Raw genomic sequence first — 20,756 nt, 5'->3', positions numbered from 1 at the left:
ATTTTTTAAAACATCTGAATTAAAGCAATAATATGTGCTCAGTGGTTACAAGGTCAAACAGCTCACCAATGGGTAAATCAGACTCACAAATGCACAAACCCAAGCAAAGCCCAAGTCCCCTCACATCCATTAATGGTGGGCGGGGCACTCTTGCCCACGTGCATCTCTCCTTTCTCCCATCACCAGTGTGATGGCTTCTGCCCAGTCCTGCTAGGCCACTTCAGACTCATATCAATGATGCCCTTCAATGTGAGGCTACTGGCAGCCCAGCCATCTCTTTTGAATGAAATGCGTTTTTAGCACAGAGCTCTGATCACGACCTGGGCCAGCAGGGCTGGTACACAGCAGATGCTCAGCTCAGCCTCTCTTGGAAGAACTGGGGAGGGTGGACCTCGAAAAAGCTCTGGAAGCATCAGGCTAGTGGGCTAGGAGACTCTTGGGACTAGTCTGCATTTTAGCAGAAGAACTCCCTTTCTACTTACACACTTGCTATTGACTGAAGGTCTGTGTCTCTTCCAAATTCATACACTGAAATCCTAACCCTCAATGAGATGGGATCAATAGGTGGGGTCTTTAAAGGGCTTCTAGGCCAGGAAGGTTGGAGAAGGCAGTGGCACCCCACTCCAGTACGCCTGCCTGGAAAATCCCATGGACAGAGGAGCCTGGTAGGCTGCAGTCCATGGAATCACTGAGGGTCGGACACGACTGAGCAACTTCACTTTCACTTTTCACTTTCACACATTGGAGAAGGAAATGGCAACCCACTCCAGTGTTCTTGCCTGGAGAATCCCAGGGATGGGGGAGCCTGGTGGGCTGCCGTCTATGGGGTCACACAGAGTCGGACACGACTGAAGTGACTTAGCAGCAGCAGCAGCAGGCCAGGAAGGTGGAGTCCCCATGAATGGAATTAATGACCTTATAAAAGAGACCCCAGAAAGCTCCCCCACTGTTTCCAACATGTGAGGACACAGCCACATATGCATGAGGAAGCAGGTCCTCACTGGATACTAGCTCCGCCAGCCATGATTTGGACTTCCCATGCTCTGGAACTGTGAGCAATCAACGTCTGTTGAGAAGCCACCTAGTTCATGGTATTTTTATTAAAGCAGCCTGAATGGACTAAGACAATGCCAGTGGCCCCTCTCAGGTTGTATGTGAGCTGGGCAGAAGTAGACTGGGACAGAGGGCCATGGGTGTGAGCCTCCTTAGCAATGAGGGAGGCTCGGATGCTGGCCCATGAGGTGGGGGTCTGGGGTCAATGAACTCTCAGGTAAGACTTCTGGGAGGACTCAGAGGAGGGTGGTGTTGAGAGAAGCTCCAGGGCTCCGGAAGGCAGAGGCACTAAGAGAGGAGCAGAGATGAACACTCTCCACACCCTACTGGAGGTCCACAGGACACCAAGATAAAAGCCCCAGCTTGTCCCCTCTCCCCGGGGCCCATTCTTAACAAGTGGACCTGTGGCCTTGACTTTTGCACAAGGCAGCTTGCCCGAACAGAGCTTGCACATGTATGAAGGGAAAAGAGGTGAAATTCTTGGTGGCAAGCACATCATGATACCAGCAAAGCAAGTGAGTGGTTCAAGCAGAGATGGCTGGGCTCTTGGTTGGGTGAGGCAGTATCACACCCCCTGCCTGGAAGTTGCATTTGGGTAGAGTAATTGACAGGACCTGGGGGAAAGAAGACATAGGCCTTGCCTGTGCACCTCCAGGGAGACAAGGTTGGTAGGTGGAGTCATGCTCCTTTCCAAAATGCAGCTCTCTCCTATTGGGGCACATTGTGGCCTGGAAGGGGCCAACCCATGCACTTCTTGGAGCCCATTTTTCACTTGGCCTTCCAGAATGGGGCAGCTGACTCCAAGGCTGAGCTCTGTTTGCATTTCAGAGGGTCAGGGAACCAGCAGCCTGTCCTCGTTGCCTGCCTTTTCTGAGGCAACAGACACTACAGAGGGGGCCAGCCACTGACCACCAAGAAGACTGACCTCCCTGCTCCTGCTCCTATGCAGCCCACAGAGGCTGGACAATTCTTAAGTCTCAGAAGCCCCTTCTGTCACCCCACTTCTGATTCCTAGCAGGAGAAGCTAAGGGGAAAGCTGGTCTTCCACTTCCACCTGGAATTTAGATCCAGGGGAGAACCTCAGCTATGGTGAAGGGAGGCACCTGGCTGAATGACAGGCCCCTTCTGCCAAGGGACAGCTCAAACTTCCAGGAAGACCAACTCTCTGTCTCCAGGGAACCCCGCTTCTCCTCTAGGCATCCAGCAGGCAGTTGCAGGGCATGGGGCGAGGCAAGACAGGGGCTGGAAGTCCAGAATGTGGAGAAAAAATGGAAGAACTGATAAACCAAGCTTTGACGAAATAAGTCAAGGACAACCAATGCCATTTAACATATATTTATTGAAATCTACTCAATGCAAGGCACTGTGCTAGATCTGGAAGGGGAATCAGACAAGAAGGGCCACCCCTGTCTTCTAAGAGCTCACAATCTAACGGGTTGGGGAGGTCGGGGAGAGCAAAGCGCTAGTGCAAGGCTGATTATAGTAACTGCTGTAAAACAGACAAGTTAAGGAGACTGGGGAAGAATGAGAAAAGAGAGCCAACAACCAAAACATGAACTGGGGCAGGGCATAATGGTTCTCAGATCTGCAAGTAACACTGAAGGCCATGTTTGTTTAAAGAGACCATTTCTACTTTAGAAAATAACCACCCGAACAGATGCAATGAGAACTACACATTATAAGTATACTAGTTATCCAGAAGTTATCAGTTTTCCAATATGACAGTTGGAAAGTAGCTGGAAGTAACTAGACACTTCCAAAATCAAGAATAGGGTGAGCAGTGACTTAACTCATTTCCTGGGGTAAACATGGGGTCAGGAAAGAACAATGCCCAGACAGAAAAATCATTGGTCAAACTCACTGAGGCTGGGAGGCATAGATTTGTATCCATGTTAGCAAACAGAATACCACATTGAAAAGAGATGTTTAGAACAGTCAGGTGGGGCTTGGTCTGGGGACAAGGGCTGGGTAGGACACGAGGAAAGCCAATCATGTGATTCTTCTCAGGAAGTGGACAAATGGGGAAATGCAATTGGTCTTGACAGACTGTAAAAAGCAGAGGCCTACTCAAGCTGGCTCAGGTCAAGGGGGTCTACGGCAGGGACACAAGTGGACCAGGGCAGTCGCCAGAGATCCCAGAAGGGAACTGCCAGGCTCCCTTGCAGTGCTGGGGTCAAGGCCTCTCTGAGGGTGCCCAGCAGGAGTCCATAGATCTTCAAGCTGGTGCTGCCCATCAGGGCAACTCCCCTAAATCCCAGGTGGCTCCCTCTTCCTTCCAGCACAAACTAGAAACTTCTCTGTTTTCTTATTTACACTTTACAGAGAACCCTAAAGATCTGGTCCATGTCTCCAGCTCTGTCGACCAATTACTGCCTGTGAGTCAAGTGTTCAGTTCTGGTTGAATGAACATGACCTTGACGGGGTGGGGGTCACATAACAGACAACAGGGCACAGCCCCGGGAATGCGGAATGCAACCCCACATGACAGAGATGCCCACCAGGACAGGGTGGGGCTCATTTTGGAAACTGGAGAGTGGGTATGACACAACTAATCCACACAGTTCATCTTATTAAGCAGCAGAAGTGGTAAACAGTTACTTTCTTCTGAAAATTTCAGCAAGTATTCAAAACTTTAATAAAAGTGATGGAAGGTTTTTTTTCAGAATATAAGAAAAGGACCCATTTTGAAGGACAGCTGGCATTCTACATAATCAACCTGCTCTCCATTTGCCTTGCAAAAGGAATACATGTGATTAGAAAGAAAAATGAAATGAGGTAGATACATAAATGCATAGACAAGCACACATGACAGCAAGTCTGATCACATTTTGCATCTGATGTAGCAGTAGACCTAGAGAGTCCAAGGAAATCCACCCCCTCCCCCAGGGACCCGAGGCAAACACTGAACTCGGTGCGACTACAGGACACACGTTAAAGCCACAGAGAGAGCATGGACTTCACCCACAAACACAGTGACAGAAAAGATGTGTTCACTCCGGTGGACGGTCTGTTCAAGAGAAAATCATAGAACTGAGAATGGAACAAAGGAAAGGAGGGCATGACAAGGTGCCAAGGTGCCAAGGTGCCGGGTCCTGGCTGGGGACAAGTGGAGTGGTGTCGACGATACTAAGTTCTGAGTTAATACTGCATCTAGATCCTTCCTAAAACCCAGGCAAGACATGGCAGGCTACTTTCAGGTTGCAATGCCAGACTTGCCCCCATGGATGCCAACATTCGTTACCAAATGACAGTTGCAGCAAATACGTCATTAATAGCTTGAAAAGAGAAAACTGATGAGACAGGAAGTAGTGATTTCAGACATAGATTTACACCTACTGCAAGAACTGAGGCCCCCTAGCAGAAAGAATTGCTATGTAACAAGAGCTGTCAGCTTCTCTCCAGCCCGGGGGTCAGGATGGAGATGTTGCAGAGAGCCACTGGTGTGACCTGGGGGAGCCATTCCAGAGTACCTCTGGCTAAGGTCACAAGGGTCACTGTGGGACCCTGCTTCCCAGCCCCGGTGGGCCTGTCAGAAGGGCGCCCTTCCTTAGCAGGCTCTCAAGCTTCCCCTCTACCCCAGGCACAGCTGCTGAGAAGTCACGCTACAGGGGCCAGGTTCTTGGCTAGCCCTTGCTGCTGTTCCTCCTGGGGGAGGCTGCTGAAAGTGAGAGACCAGTTCCAGGATGACCAATTTCTATTTCTATGCCACATGGGCTGTCGTCAGAAGGGCATCATTGCCCTCTGAACTCTTGTTTTAACTGCCCCTCTTGGGCAAGGCTGTGGCAAGTCACAACCCAGGCCTGGTGTAGCCATCAGAGGGGCAGGGTTGTCTCCAAGCCTTTGTTCTGTCACCCCCTCACAGATGTGGATGCAGGAGGTGACATCAGAACACACAGGTGAATTTCCTCCTAGTCACCAAAAGTGGAAGCCACCAAACTGGTGACCTCTTTCTAGTTCCAGAATCACTCTCTAGGAAGAGGATACCATCCATGTGACAGCCATCAGTCGGTTGAGTCTTCGTGTTTGAGATGTCTGTTGGGTGGATCTGCTGCTCAGGCACTGAATCCACGCCGAACCATGGCCAAGGCTCCCAGGAGCTGGAAGGTTGGCCAGCTGCTGCCAAGACCAAGTTTGGACCGTCCCATTGATCCTGACCCATAAGTGAGGTCCCGCCCCACTGCTGAGGCCAGGGCTATGCTGAGGAACAGTCAAGAGTGTTCTGGCCAATCCAAGATGGAAATTCCTCTTGAGTGCCTGGGTGGCCAGGTTGGATAGTCAAGTACTGCCCACTTATGTGCAGAGTCTTCATCTTGGATGAGGAGTGAGCCTGCATCTCTGGCCCATTTCCATCCAGCCTGCCCACCTGGACATCCACCTTCTGGTGGGGCAGGACTTTCAACTTTTCATTTGTAATTCAATATCTAGAAGAAAATACCATCATCTCTAACTACTGAAGCAATGGAAGTTACGATTTAACTGACAACAATGAACGCTTGGATATGTAAAAATCAAAAGCTTGCAAAACAAAAATGTAATAAAATTGCTACAAAGAGCAAAGCAATAAAACTGGCAAAGAAATCATCACAATTGATATAGAAAGAACTGCTGTATAATGTCAATATATTCAAAGGTAACTTGATAACTGGTCAAAGGAGATGCACATATGATCTGCATGCGAGCAAATGGAAACAGTATTTTAAGCCATCATGTGAGAGAAAGAAGATGAGACTAGGAGTCAGGAGCCCTGGGTCTATCCCCAGTTCAGATACCAGTGAGTCACAGAACAACAGCAATAACCATGGAGGTGATGGCAGATGACTTCACTGAGTGTGTACCTCTGTGCCAGGTGAGGCATCTCGGTCCTTGCGATAACCTTAAGAGGTAGTCCTGTGATCATCTTCGTTTTATAGAGGTGGAAATGGAGGATTGGAGAAGTACCATCTAGGCCCCATATCAGGAGAGGCTATTGTTCCCCAAAAGGAGGCATCACCTTATGCTTAAGTCCTTGGGATGTCATTGTTATCATGTTGATCTTCTCTCAAATACTTGATTTTAATAGTCCTGCTTGAGGATGAGACCCATTAGCCTGAAATAAACTCCAGTCGATGCTAGTTTTGGATATGCATGGAAGTCACCAGGTTGAATTGGTTTAAGAAAAAAGGACACAAAAGAAATGTAACTCAGATTCAGTACTTCTTCTTAAGAGTATGAGCTCACAATGACAAGTTTTTAATGCTTTGAAAAAGCCTTTTAAAGTTCATTTAAAAAGGAACACCTTAAGTGGGTGCACTGTAGAACTATAGGACAAATTAAAAAAGGACAACCATCATTCTAATGTTACGTGAACAGGTACTTATGGCTTGTGGGAGGTGATTTCTAGTGAGAGCCTTGTGCAGGGATTGTCACAGTGCTACATGGCACACAGCTCATACAGATGGAAGCCACTGGATGGGCTTTGAAAATAATGACTCCAAAGGGGCTCTGAGGTTGGTGAAGACAGTGTGGTTAGAAATGCATAGGAGGAATTAGAATAAAATGATCTCATGGAGCAGAGTCAGGCAAAAACGGAATACTTTGTAAATTAATATATTATTATATATAATGTGATTTATAATAGGTATGCATAACTAAATTAATAAATTAAATATTATAAGACATTTGATTATTCTATTTACAACCCTAAAAATTTATAAATTCAAGTAGGCCAAAAACTTTGGGGTGATTGCTCTGTTAGGGAAAGTCGGGATTCACAATCTACAGATGCTGTCGTTGAATAGCTCTGGGTCTCCCTTTCCCTGAAGGGGGAGCTTGGAGGAAAACAAGCATCTCCATCCAGCTCCACTTCCCACATCCAGATTTCTCTTCTCTCATTCTCCGATTCAAGGCCTGTGGGTTTAAATACCTTGAAGGTACTCGAGGCCAGTTGAACCAGCCAAAATCAATCAAAATGGTAAAAGCTACTCTCGATAGGCAAAATGGGAAACATAGACACTTTATAAATTGCTGGTGGTAGTATAAATTGATTTCAACCTTTCTGAAGAGAAAATATATAAGCATTACAAAACTGTTCATCTCCTTTGACTCTGCCCTCCCCCTCTAGGGACCTGGCCCCGGCGGGAATCCGCTGCCAGCCGTGGGGCTGTGAGCCTCGCCTACTCGTGGTGGGTTGGCTGATGCTTCTGCAGCGCCGACCGCCTCTTGAACACGCGGCCACACTCGCTGCACTCGCAGCGTCTTGTTCCACTGTGGGTCCTCCGATGGCGACTCAGGCCGGAGCTCCGGCGGAAGGCCTTCCCGCATTTGTCGCATTCATAGGGTTTCAGTCCGCTGTGGATGCGCCGGTGTTTGATCAGGTCAGAAGGCCCCCGGAAGGCCTTGCCGCAGTCGCCACAGGCATAAGGCCGCTCCCCAGTGTGGATGCGCTGGTGCTCTAGGAGGCTGGAGCTCTGCCTGAAGGCTTTGCCGCACTGGCCGCACTCGTATGGCTTCTCACCAGTGTGGATCCGCCGATGCTTGGTGAGCTCCGAGCTCCTCCGGAAGAGCTTGCCACAGTGGGGGCAACTGTAGGGCTTCGCTCCGCTGTGGATGCGCTGGTGCTCGGCCAGGCCATTGACTCCTCGGAAGGACTTGCCGCAGTCGTCGCAGTCGAAGGGCAGGTGGCCGGTGTGTATCCGCTGGTGCTTGAGAAGTTCCTGGCGATCCAGGAAATCCCTGCTACATGTCTTACAGGCGAAGGGCTTCTCCGAAGTGTGCAGCTTCTGATGGCGGAAGAGGTGGGTATTGACCTTGAAGGAGCGGCCACATTCCTCACAGTCAAAAGGCTTCTCTCGGCTGTGGACGCGCAGATGCTGACTGAGGCCTGCATTCTTCTTGAACCTTTTCCCGCATTCTTCACACTCGAAGGGTTTTGCCTCCTTTTCCATTTGCTCCCTCTTCTCCACGGCCCCGTCGAGGACCCAGCTGGGGCCTGGCTGGGGCTCTGCAGCCACATGGCTCTTCCTGTGCTCATTTAACTCAGCCACCCCATGAAAGACCTGACCGCAATCGCCGCACTCCCAGCCCTTCTTCTCACTGTGAATTCGCTGGTGCTGCACCAGGAGGACCTTAAGCCGAAAGGTATCCCCACACTCTTTACATGCAAAGTGATGCTCTACAGGCAAATTCTGGGGGCTTCCTCCCTTCCCCCCCGAGTCCCCATTCTGTTTGACCTCAGGGCTGGGCTCACTGGCCCTCGGGGAGCTTGTGGAAGCCATCTCCTGTGACTGTGCATTTTCATCCATCATTGGCTGTTGGGTTGCCCAGATGCTTTCTGAAATGAAAACCATAAGACACTGCAGTCTCAAGAGGAGGAAGGAATAATCACAGCAAAACGAGTGAGTGTCAACAATCACTTTGCTCCTGAGACAGCTGCTGACCACTTGGCAGGAGGTCACCAACCAGAAATAAGGACAGTAGACAGAAAGGGCATAAGGGCCTGGTTGCTGGAAGCTCCCTCTCAAGGTGGCTGAGGATCAAGCCACACCCCAAACATGTGGCTTCCTCCCCAAAGCTTCAGCTGGGCTTCCCCCATGATGCCCTGACATTTCTTCAAATTTCTTTTTTACTCACCTGAATGTTTAGCTCAATCCACATTAGGGGACGGCTCTGACTTGCTCCAGGTGAGAGACCAAGGTGAGGGTCAAAACAGGAACTCCTTCTCATGGAAAAAGAAACAGGCAGTAGCAGCAGCCAGAGATGACATCAGGTTGGGGCCTTTGAAGGGGAAGCTTTCAATCCTCAAAGGCTGGAGTGGCTGTTCCCTTAGGCAAGTCATCCATTAATATCAAATGCCTTTCCCAATGGTCAGCTCCTTCCAGGGGCTGGATGAAGCAAGCTCTGGGTCTATCCACATAGAGCACCAGGTTGTCTTCCTGAGGGGTGAATCCTCCCTTTCCCCTGTCCACTCTCCTTAAGGTCTGCACACTGAACTTGGGGTCCTTCCATAACTATCAAAGCTGACCCCTGGCAGTCTCTCCTCCTAAGAAGCCTCCCCACCTCACACATGCAGCCCCTTGTGGTGCTAAGGAACTTGCCATGTCAGCCTCTCTCAACAGTAAACTACAATAAAGTTCCCATACAATTTACATAATTTGTGGGTTAAAAAAGTATTTCATTATGGTGGCCAGTTTGTTCTAACTTCTTTATAAGCCGTTATGAGTTGGGAGGGATACCCGCTACTTTGACAGGTCGTGTGTAGCAGACCCTCTGTATTTCCTTACAGCCCATTCCCAGGGAGCATAAGCTGGAAGTTGGGCCTGTGTGGGACTAGACTGTCAGGTGCCCCCTTATCCCACTCCCAGCTCCGTAGGACCACGAAGCTGGTGGCAAATCTTGTGGAAGGGCTGGGGTCATCCTTACCCACAGATATCACGTTTCTTCAATATGCTGAGGTCCTCTGCTCAGGGTCCAGCCTCAATCACTCCGTTTGATGAGGTATTGTGCCACGTTACCAAACGTCACCGAATCCTGAAAGAATTCCCAGGAACAATCTGTCTTTCCATCCATTCTAGAATGAGGCAAGGGCAATGCCAGTAACCCCAGGGATGAGAGGTGAGAGTCTAGAGTGAGTATACATGCGAACATGGAAATCTAAGTATAAGCCTCAAGAAGTCCTAGAAAGAGAACCTGACCATGTGCCAGGAGACCTGGGCTGTGGCCCTGGCTCCCATTGTCTTCCCAAGAGACGTTAGCTCAATCACTTTCCTGAACTGAAACTCAGCTCCCCAACTGGGATGATGGAAATTACAAACCCAGCAGGTATCAATTCCTTGGCAGACTCTGGGGAGAGAAGCAGAAAGAGGGAGGAAAGATAGCAGCTGGGGTTCAGGTCCAGTTGTGTGTTATGCTGGGGCAAGAGGCAGAGACCAATACTAGAATCAGGAAGCAGTGACAAATTCCCAAGCTAGGCTGAGGGAAGCACAGCTCATCTGAGCCTCAAGCACTCCAAGGGGGCACTGCCAGGACTTGTTCCCAGGAATGGTAAGGACTTGGACAGGACTTGACTTCTTGGGTAAGGGCCAGACCCTGGGGATCAGGGGGAGCTAATGAAAGTGGAAAGAGCCACGAGTGACAGCAGCCCTGCCTCTGGGTCCCGTGGGATGAGACTGGTGATTTCCTTTTCACTTGTTTTAAATCTTGAGTCTTCTCTTGCACAGAGGTTGACTGACAAACTAGAACATGGACATACCTAAGAAAACATATCCCAAATAGTGGGGAAACTGGGCTGGCAGAGAACTGATAAAGGCAGCCCAGAGAGAATCCAGACAAGACAAATGAATGTTAGCCCAGGCACAGAGAGAAGACAAACTCAGACTGAAAGCCAGTGGCAGGAATATTGGCTCTCAGAGACAGGTCAGCCATAGGCCTCCTAGCAGTAGGCCTTGGAAAGTTTCATGCTCACACTGCACAGGAAGGCAGTGTTCCCCAAAAGAACATCAGAAGAAATAACTGGGAAGTGGGAGATCTTTTTCAACCTTGTAGGGGCAACAAAGAAACAGACTGGGCTACTAAAGGGAAGGGAACAGGAGCAAGGGCTTCCTGACTAGCAGTAAGGCCCTCAAAAGTCCATACTCCACCACACCAAAACAATTCATCAGGTGACAGCTTGCAGAGAAGAACATTTCTGTGATATATTTGACAAAATGAAAAGTTGAACAATAGCTGGAAAAAGACACCGCAAAAAAAAATTTTTTTTTCAAAGACTAAGTTGCTAAATAAAAGATCTGAACCACATGTGCAAGTTGCCTTTTTCTTTCAGATCCCACCACAAGTGTGTCTGCATCACAGACCGCCCACTTCAGTGAGTTCACAGAAACAGGAACCCAGTTTCTGTTCTGCTATCAAGTCAATTTGGTTCATAGTTAAATGAAAAGAAAGCATTTTTACACTAGCTCAAGGATTACAGAACCCAGGTACTCCAGAAATAGTTTTTCATAAAATTAGATGTTATATTAAAAGGGATGGACAGAGACTTCCACTTTTGGCTATGATGGAATAACAAGGAACGGATTTAATGTCTTATAAATAAATACAAAACTGGACAAAATAGATGTGAATCAACAGTTTTAAGTATTGGACAGCAGACAGCACAGGATGATGATCCTTGAGAGAAGAGAAACAAATAATATAAGCTTTATCAGTGTCCCAGATATCTTCCGGAGGCAATTTCCAGATTATATTACAGGGAAAGGGGGACCAAACAGAGCTTGGTGGCTTTATTACCAACACAGACCAGAATTCAGGGAAGCTAAGGCAAAGCAGAGTTCCAGAAACGAGGGAGCTATGCAGAAAAAAGAGCTCAAAAAAATCTGCACAAGATTCCCCTTGAGTCTTTCTTGACCACTAAGCCATGCATGCATACAATAAAACTCACAAAGACTAGGAAAACAATGACCAGGAAGTTGTAAGTTGAATAATTCCTAAGACACACAAAGGTAGGGAGATATTCAGGGTCCAACCAACGAGAGTACAGAGTTCTCAGTGATCATCTGGGGTATTCAGTAGAGAATCAGAGAGGCCATGCTTTAGTAGCAGGACTGATTTATCCTTGGAGCCAGAGTGACCCTGGATCTGCTCTAGAAAAACATAAAAATAGGGCTTGAAGGGATGAAACTATTCCATAAGCAACTACCTCCAAAAACAAAGTCTAACTCTTTTCACAGTGAAACAACAAAATCCATACATTCAACAACATAATCTCTACAATGTTCAACATCCAATAAATAATTAAGTAAATGCCAAGAAGCAGGGAAAAAATGTGACTCATGGAAAGGAAAATAGAAACACCCAGAAATGATCACTGACAGACAAGGATAACAGCTAGTTTAACAATGTATAACTATTTAAAGAAAAACAGGAACATAATGAAAGAAATGGATGATAAAAACAAACTGAATGGGACTTACTGAGGTGAAAATTATAACATTTAAAATGAAAATTTCACTGGATGTGCTTAACAGCAGATTAGATGCAGCCTTCTCCCCCTGCCCCAAAAGATTAGAAAATCTGAAGACCTAGCAATAAAAATTATCCCAAATGAAGATCAGAAAGAAAAAAATATTTAACAGTGTTTCATTGACTTGGGGATAACAAAAAGTGGTCTAACACACATATAATTGGAATCTGAGAAGATGAGGAAAAGCAGGGGGGGATAAAAGTATAATTGAAGAAATAATGGTTAAAATTTATTATTTTCTAAATTGGATAAAACCTATATCCAAGAAGCCCAATCACCCCTTAGCAAGACTAAACAAACACACAAAAAACAAAACCAGAAAAAACCCCACACTTGTACACTAAGACACATCATAATCATATCGCTGAAAACTAGTGATAAAGAAAAAATCTTAAAGTAGCCAGAGAATAAAAGGTGTTGTATACAAAGGAGCAAAGATAATAACTGCTGACTTCTTATCAGAAAATGTGCAAGCCAGAAAACAACTTCATGACATTTTTAAAGTGCTAAAGGGAAAAAAAAAACACATGTCAACCAAGAATTTGATATTTAGGGAAAGTATCCTTCAAAAATGAAGGCAAAAAACAAACTTTTTTAGACAAAGAAAAGCTGAAAGAATCTGTCACCAGCAGATCCACACAATAAGACATATTTAAGAAAATTCTTCAGGTGAAGGGAAATGGTACCAGATGGAAACTTGGATCACAAAGGAATGAAGAACACCAGGAACGTAAATATGTGCTGAAATATAGAACACTTTTACATCTTTAAGAGAAAGCTGAACATTTAGAGAAAAAAATAGTAAGGTAGTATGGGGTTTATAGGGCTTCCCTGGTGGCTCAGTCGTAAACAATCCACCTGCTGAAGCAGGAGACGCAGGTTCGATCCTTGGGTTGGGAGGATCCCTGGGTTGGGAGGATTCCCCTGGAGAAGGAAATGGCAACCCACCCCAGTATTCTTGCCTGGGAAATCCTATGGACAGAGGAGCCTGGCAGGCTACAATCTATGGGGTTGCAAAAGAGTTAGACACAACTTAGCAACTAAACAAAACCAACAATTGGGGTTTATAACATATATAGAAATAAAATGTAAGACTGTGCTTTAGGAAGCCCTCCAAGCCTCTGATACATGGCAGTAGTGGAGATAAAATAAATAATCCAAAAGTAGGTTAAAAAAAACAAATGAAAAAGAACAGTTAGGGCAAGCAGAAACAAATAGCAAGAGGCAAATGTAAACACAACCATATGGATAGTTAAGTTAAATATAAATGTACTAAACACACACCAATTAATTTGCAGAGATTATCAGATTGTATTTTTTTAAAAAAGAAACTCAAGTGTGTGCTAGACGTCTACAAGAAATTTTAAAGTTAAAGACTTTAAATGTAAAGAGAGAGATAGGTTAAAAGTAAAAGGATGGAAAACAATACAATATAACCAACATGAAGAGTGTCAGTAATCCCAATGTCATAAAAACAAGAGGGAGACCTTCCTGAAGAATCCTAGAACTCAGAGCAGGAAGAAAACTGGAGAGCTCAAGCATAAAATCGGTAGGTTGTAAGGGACAAGAAAAAAAAAAAACATAGGACAAAAGATAAATGAGTAAATGAAAAGGAAAAAAAATCAACAGGTGGCCAATACAGCATGATACACAGCAGATTACAAAAATTTGAATCCTCCATCAAACAAGATTATAGACAGACAGTAGCTGTTTATTAAAAAAAATCACAGACTGTAGAGGAAGGGGAAAGAACAGTATACATTTGCGTTTTAAGGAAAAAAAGGAATAAACAGAGTGACTCACAGCTAATGAGCACATCAAGACTGCAATGTGCACCACCCTGGTGTAGAGTCCAGGTCTAGAAAGGTCTTCAGCTTTCTGTTTCTGTCATGAATGTTTAGTAACCAAGCTGCATTTCTTTAGTAACCAGAAAGGAACAACAGTTTTAAAAGATTTCAGTAGACTCTGGATAAGAAAGATGCTCAGCATGTGAGAAGACAAGGCCAAGGCCAAGAAGACAAGAGGGAATAATAGTCCTTGAAGCTGGGCAATGTCCTGAGGTGCCCACACAGGCAAGCCACAACAGAGCAGGGCTGGCAGGAATGCGTGGGCAGTCCCAGAAAGCTTAGAGGCAGGTCCATGGGATTGTGAATTCCTGGGATCATTCCCCCAAGCTATAAGCAATATGACAGGTGTGAGGGAAGGCTTCCTTTGGCCCCAAAGTCCACAGAAACTCTACTTCCATCTTGAAGTGACTCCCCAGTGTGTGAGGGAAGCCCTAGGTGCCCAGCAGCCAAGACTTCTGTAACCCACTGTCCCCTGGGCAGGGCTTCCTTCTTCCTGGCATACATTTGATATTTGGTTTGACCTTGGCTTCCAAAACAAAATGAACGGGTCATCGATTATTTACATAGTTCATTCTAAAAAATTCACTTCTTATTGATATTGAGGCTTTGTTGCCAAATGGAATGAAGAGGAAAACATCTCACCTTCACCTGAGCAAGATGGTCTGTTACAAGCCTTGCCTCACTACCCTCAGGCCAGAGACCTAAGGCCTTAACCCACTCCAAGGCCCTGGCTGAGCCCACCAGACCCATATGTCTCAGTCAGTCCTTCCAGACACTCAGTTTTCATCCCGTCCTAAATATACCAAGTCAATAATCCCGAGAGCCTCTGAACCTGCCTCAAGTGGCTCCTTCGAAGAATTCGGGCCTCACTCAAGTGCCACCTCCTCCAAATGTCTTCACTCTGCAGCTCCATCACATACTTACAATACTTTTCACTACCTAAAACTTACCCTCTGAAATTGCTTGTTTTTACCTGATTCTCCCTGGGGAAAATGGCACCTCTCACAGGATAGGGCCCTTCTCTTTCTTGGCCACCCCTGAATCCCCAGCATTCAGGGAGCAGTAGCTCTTAGCACTCAGTGGACATGTGACACCCTGTGAGGGAGGGGTGAGTTACATAACTCTCATTAACAGAGCACCTACTATGCATTTGGCACTGTGCTTCTCCCTTCACAGGCTTCCCTAGTGGTGCACTGGTAAAGAATGCACATATCAATGCATGAGACGCAGGTTCAATCCCTGGGTCGGGAAGATCCCCTGGAGGAGGGCATAGCAACCTACTCCAGTATTCTTGCCTGGAGAATCCCATGGACAGAGGAGCCTGGCGGGCTACAGTCCGTGGGGTCACAAAGAATTGGACATGACTGAAGTGACTGAGCACGTAGATACTTCTCCTTTAAATGTGCAAAGAGTTGGACACAACTGAGTGACTGCCTCTATTTTACCGAGAATGAAGAAACGGATCTGAGGGGTGAAATAAATTGCCTAAGGTCTAGCTCCCAAGATTTGAGGCATTTTGAGCCACACCAGAGAAGAGAGAGAAGTAATCTGCCACAAAGTAATACCTAACACTGGGCCTTGTCCAAAGGCCAGGCTACTGTGTCATCGAAGCCTAATGGTATGTATGGGTTTAGGGGACTTGCTTTCAGTCCCATGCACAAAAGATACACATGTCATTCTTTCATTCACAGTTTTTCCAAGCCATCCATGCTTAATTGAAAAGGTCCTCCTGAAAAGTTCCCATTTAATTGAGCAGATCCTACCAAAGTGTATTCACTTAATTGGCATGAAGTCCTGGAGATACAACCCCCAAGTGAATTGTTAATTATCTTCTCCAGTGTAGCAACAGGACTGGCTCTTCCTGTACCAGGCTTGCCCAGGGGACTTAACCCAACTGCACTTCAGATCACCACCCACAGTGACAAGAGACTATGGACACATGGAGACCGTGACAGACAGAGGCCATTTCAAAGGTGTCCATAAAAATGGGAGGGGAAAAGTGAGCCCTGCTTTCATAAAAGGAAGCTAAACTCTGCATAATGAATCAGATATATTGGGGAAAACATTTACGAGACACAAAGGAAGATCATTTAAAAATGATCCACTGCAGTTAAAAATAGAATCATCATCAATCCTGAAAACAATCTGATAATTCAGAAGCTATGTCACCCAACCACTCCACTTTAAAATGGTGGAACTAATCTGGAAAAGAAGCTGGACTCCATGACACAGGTGTCTACTGCCTTCCAAAGGTGGACCTTGTGAAATCAAGGTCAAATTGATTCCAGGCACAATATGAAAACCATTGTCCTGTACTCAATGGATACACAGGGAGATCCTGACCTTGAACATGAGGCACTTTAACTCACCATGGACAAGCATACCCAAATCTTATAAGTGCACTCCTTTGCCCAACCAGGAAAGAGAAGTCGGTAGAAAGACTTTGGGAAAACAAATCTTGGCCTTTTAATATAAACAATATTATCTTTCTTCTTTAAGCAGGATCTTTAGTGTAGTCTAACAACTCTATGCTCCCAGAGAATAAAGACTCTATCAGGTTGACTGTGGATTCTACCCTGGAGCTAGCCAAGTGCCACAGACTCTGCAGCTGCTTCACAGACACATTTCTGAAACATCATGCTTCCTAAAACCTGAGAGTTCATGTCAGTGAATAAAGGTTCCTGATATGTGCTTTAGACGGCAATGTAAATTTTAACCAACTTATTTAAATCCAATTTTCTGTATCCAATCAGAAACACTGAAAACCAAAACAATCATTTCACCCTGATTTGAAAGAACAGAAATTAACAGCTGAATTTAATGGAGCCAAAAGCCAACATTTGTCACAAAAGCAGGGAATACTTTAGTGTCTTCTGGTCATTTTGGAGCTCGGGACCCCTACTGAGGGTGTCTGGTTACTAGGAAAGGTCACTTCTGAGCCTAAGAGATCAGCAGTAGACTGATTTCATGGCACAAGTAGCCAGGGTGCCTCCTCAGCAGGTGCCAGCATTCTATGGGCAATGGGCACAGGGGAGAGGGAGCAAAGCCATGCAAACTAGAACTAGCAGCTTCCAGAAACTTCAAAGAGGTGCCAGAAGCACCTGGTCTCCTTGGAACATCTAGATAAGGACTGAAGCAGAATGTCCCCAGACCCTAGAAGATAACAGGTGGCTCACGGTGTTCAATTCAGTTCTGGGCCACAGCAAAAATGCCCTAGAGGGAATATTTATAGATCACACGAGAGACTGCACTTTCTATCATCTAATTCAGATAGGTGCCTTCAGTTCCCTCTCCCATCACTAACCCTAACCCTAAATCATCCTATTAATCACCTGGATTCCCAATTCTCCTTGCTGGATGTCTGTTCTCCCTTGAGTTGTGCTCTCAGATCAATAGAATTATATCTGGACAAAGATCGCCCAACAGCACTGGCATATATAAAAATATAAGTGCTTCCAGAACCAAAATAATACTTCTCACCACCTTGCATCCCCATGGGGTCTTCTAACAGCATGGCCAGCTTTAAGGCCAGCAGACCTGGTCTATAAACATCCAGACTTACCCAAAAGAGACATACAGAGATGGCATCATGTCTCAGAACAATTCTGAACAATTACTCAGGCAGGTAAAGTCCTACCTGTTCGACTAAAATAATTTGGGAAGACAGAACTTGGGCACACCTTCCGGGAACATGTCTTTTTGGGTCACAAGTGTTCAAAGGACAGGCTGTGAGACTGAATACACTGTTGAGACACCAATCCACCCAAGTCCGGCAATTCTGGGATGCCAAGGGCCTGAGCTCTCAACCTGTCAGGCCAGGCTGTGGCTACAACGCCCATTTGGGCTCACCCTGTACTGTGCACATGCACTGCTACTAGAAGTGAATCCTAAAGGGCCAACAGAGAGGGTGTCTCACCAGTAGAGTCTGTTTCTCTCGGGATGTTTGTGTCTGTGTGTGCCTTTTTCTCTGTGCGTGGGTGGGAGGCATCTGTCTCTGTCTTCCCCAGTTTTCCTCTCTTACTCTGCCTGGGCACCTGCCCCTCTCTGTTTACGTTTCCATTTTCTTTGCCTTCTATAAAAAGCCAGAAGGTAGACCAGAAGGGGATTTTGTAGTGTTTGTTGTACTTAATTGAGGGAAGGTTTATGTTCCCATTTCCCCAAGAAAATGCATGCTATCTTACTGAAAATGAAAATAAATTGTAAGTATAGCTTCATTTAAGTTACACTGTCCTGGATATGAATGATTCTAAATGGGGATGGGGGATGCTGTGCAAATACCAAGGGGCCCTGGGCCAGTTGTGGAGCCCAGGCAAATTAGGGCCAGAGCTAGATGGGTGCGTTAGACCCTTGGCTTGGGGTGTGCTAACAACTCAAGGGGCAGAGTAGCAGGTGTAGGTGGGGACGAGAAATCTGCATTTTCAACCAGCACTCAGGAGACTGGGATGCAGACTTGTGCCTTGTTAACATTGGGCCCATCTAGAATCTGGAGGCTTCCTCACCTCCAGCACTCAGCAGACAGGTTTCTGGCCCATGAGCCTCTTGAATGGGATGCCACTCTCTGCTGACTGTCAGATTTCTGGGCAGGGAATTCACACTTTCTAGTGATTTTCTAGGAGAAGGCAATGGCACCCCACTCCAGTACTCTTGCCTGGAAAATCCCATGGATGGAGGAGCCTGGTAGGCTGCAGTCCATGGGGTCGCTAAGAGTCAGACACGACTGAGCGACTTCACTTTCACTTTTCACTTTCATGCACTGGAGAAGGAAATGGCAACCCACTCCAGTGTTCTTGCCTGGAGAATCCCAGGGACGGTGGAGCCTGGTGGGCTGCCGTCTATGGGGTCGCACAGAGTTGGACACGGCTGAAGTGACTTAGCAGCAGCAGCAGCAGCAGCAGTGATTTGCTAAGGGGTCTCTCACCCAAAGAAGGCTGAAAATCAGTGTTCAATAGAATTCTAAATGCAGATCCTAAGACATTTTGAGAGAATGTATTGGACTGCGCCAGGTACTGTGCAAGCTGCTTCGACTTAAAGGCCCAGTTGGGGAGGGAGGATGGGGGGTGGGATGAGGCAGCATTAGTACCTAGAGGGAGTGCTGTTCTAGCAAGCCCATCTGAAATCCTTTGGTAAAAGAAAAATGTCAAGTCTGAGGTTGAAGAAGAAATATTTCACTGACCAAGGAGTCTAGAGGGGGCTGATGGCCCCTGGCTGGGCCAACGCTGGCTGGAGGGTGTCAATTGGAACAGGGTGGGACCTCTGGGAACAGGGCCAGTGGCGGGGGTGGGAGGCAGTGGTGGTGGTGGTGGTGAAAGGGACCATGGGCTTTCTGCCGCAGGCGACTGTGTTGTGAGGGAGGATGGAAAAAGACATGTAATTAATCAACCAAATATAGACTAGTTCAGTTCAGTTCAGTCGCTCAGTCGTGCCCGACTCTTTGCGACCCCCATGAATCGCAGCACGAGGCCTCCCTGTCGATCACTAACTCCCGGAGTTCACTCAAACTCACGTCCATCGAGTCGGTGATGCCATCCAGCCATCTCATCCTCTGTCGTCCCCTTTTCCTCCTGCCCCCAATCCCTCCCAGCATCAGGCAGCAAAGGAGTTTGGTGGGGGCACTGGAGAGTGAGATGTAGCCCGAGAAGGGCGACAGGAAAACCTCTTTTCAGATCCAGGGCCTTGGGCTCGTTTTCACCCAGCAAGGGCTGCCCCTCCCCCTCCCTCACAGCCCTTGGGCTCTAGGCTACCCCCTCACCCTCCCTACCAAGCCGAGGCTCGACCCCTTCCTAAAAGGAAAAGAGGGACTCCGCCTGCAGGAACCGTCCCCAATACAGCAGGAACTGTCCCCAGTACAGCGTCTCTGGCTGCTGTTCAGCCCCTCCCCCAGATGGGGGGAAAAGCCCTTTAACACACACTCCCCCACACAACGCCCTCTTCCAGTCGGCCTTCTCCGCGCTTGGGACGGGAGATCTCCCTCTTTTCATAGTGGCCGGTTCCCATCCCCTAGTGTCACCCCCAAAGCAGCGTAGGCCTCGGCACGTCCAGCGATTCCTGCCCCTAACCATCGCCCCCTGCCCGCCGCGGGAAGGCCTTCAGCCTCCTCATACCCACCATCTCGGACCTGTGCCCCTCTCCAGCTGGCCCCAGGGCAGAGCAGCTTCCCGAGGCAACACAAACGCTCCTCCCCAACAAGGCTTGGCCGCCTTCTGCCCACCCCTCCCCTGCACACTTTCTGGAACACTCAACCCAGTTCTGCACACTCTCCTGGGCCGCCCCCTGCACATCCTCCCGGGGCCCAAACGATCACCCGGGCCCCGCACATTCATCCGCGGTCCCCAGCACATCCTCTTGCGGCCCGCACGCTCATCCTGGCCTCGCGCACCCTCCCGGGCCCCGCGCACATCCTCTTATGGCCCGCACGCTCACCCTAGCCTGGCGGCGGCCGACGCGCGGCCCTTGGCGGAGCAGCGCTGGCGAGGCCCAAGCCTCGCGTGGCAGGAAGCGCCACGGAGCAGCTAGCGCACTGCCGAGCCTAGCAGCCCAGCGGCGCGTTTCCGGAGCCGCAGGCGCCGCCGTGGGTAGTGGGAGGGCGAGGCCCCGCCCCGACTTCGGCCCCGCCCGGGCCGCCGGTCCCGATTGGCCCGGAGAGGGGGCGGGACGGGAAGGGGGCGTGGCTAAGCCCGGGTTTAGGGTCCGGCCAGACCCCAGGGGAGCAGTGAGCGCAGGCAAGAAGCTTCGGTGGAGGCAGGAGGCGTGGAATGAGAGTACTAAAGAGTGAATGAATGAGTGAACTAGCGAATGAACTGACAAGCCTACGAAGGAGGGAACGAAGAAATGGACAGGACCCCTCCCTCTTGGGCGCCTTTAGA

The 20,756-nt window shown here is 47.8% G+C and overlaps 1 protein-coding gene across 3 annotated transcripts; it reads right to left on the bottom strand.

Annotated features, from left to right (window-relative positions):
- Positions 1-2,374: 2,374 nt before the first annotated feature.
- Positions 2,375-20,496, bottom strand: ZNF275 (zinc finger protein 275). 3 transcript variants are annotated; one of them, XM_055564043.1, is made up of 4 exons: positions 20,314-20,496; positions 9,451-9,558; positions 8,662-8,852; positions 2,375-8,362 (listed from the first exon to the last, which is right to left on the bottom strand). In XM_055564043.1, exon 4 carries the CDS (start codon positions 8,334-8,336, stop codon positions 7,206-7,208), a length of 1,131 nt encoding a protein of 376 aa, XP_055420018.1. In that variant the 5' UTR covers positions 8,337-8,362; positions 8,662-8,852; positions 9,451-9,558; positions 20,314-20,496; the 3' UTR covers positions 2,375-7,205. The 3 variants fall into 3 exon arrangements, with proteins under 3 accessions (XP_055420018.1, XP_055420019.1, XP_055420017.1); XM_055564044.1 differs by having other exon boundaries at positions 8,662-8,805; XM_055564042.1 differs by having other exon boundaries at positions 8,662-8,746.
- Between the last annotated feature and the right edge of the window lie 260 nt (positions 20,497-20,756).

Source organism: Bubalus kerabau, chromosome X, assembly GCF_029407905.1.
Source record: "Bubalus kerabau isolate K-KA32 ecotype Philippines breed swamp buffalo chromosome X, PCC_UOA_SB_1v2, whole genome shotgun sequence".
Lineage (NCBI taxonomy): Eukaryota > Metazoa > Chordata > Mammalia > Artiodactyla > Bovidae > Bubalus > Bubalus kerabau.
This window is presented reverse-complemented; position numbering and strand designations above follow the sequence as displayed.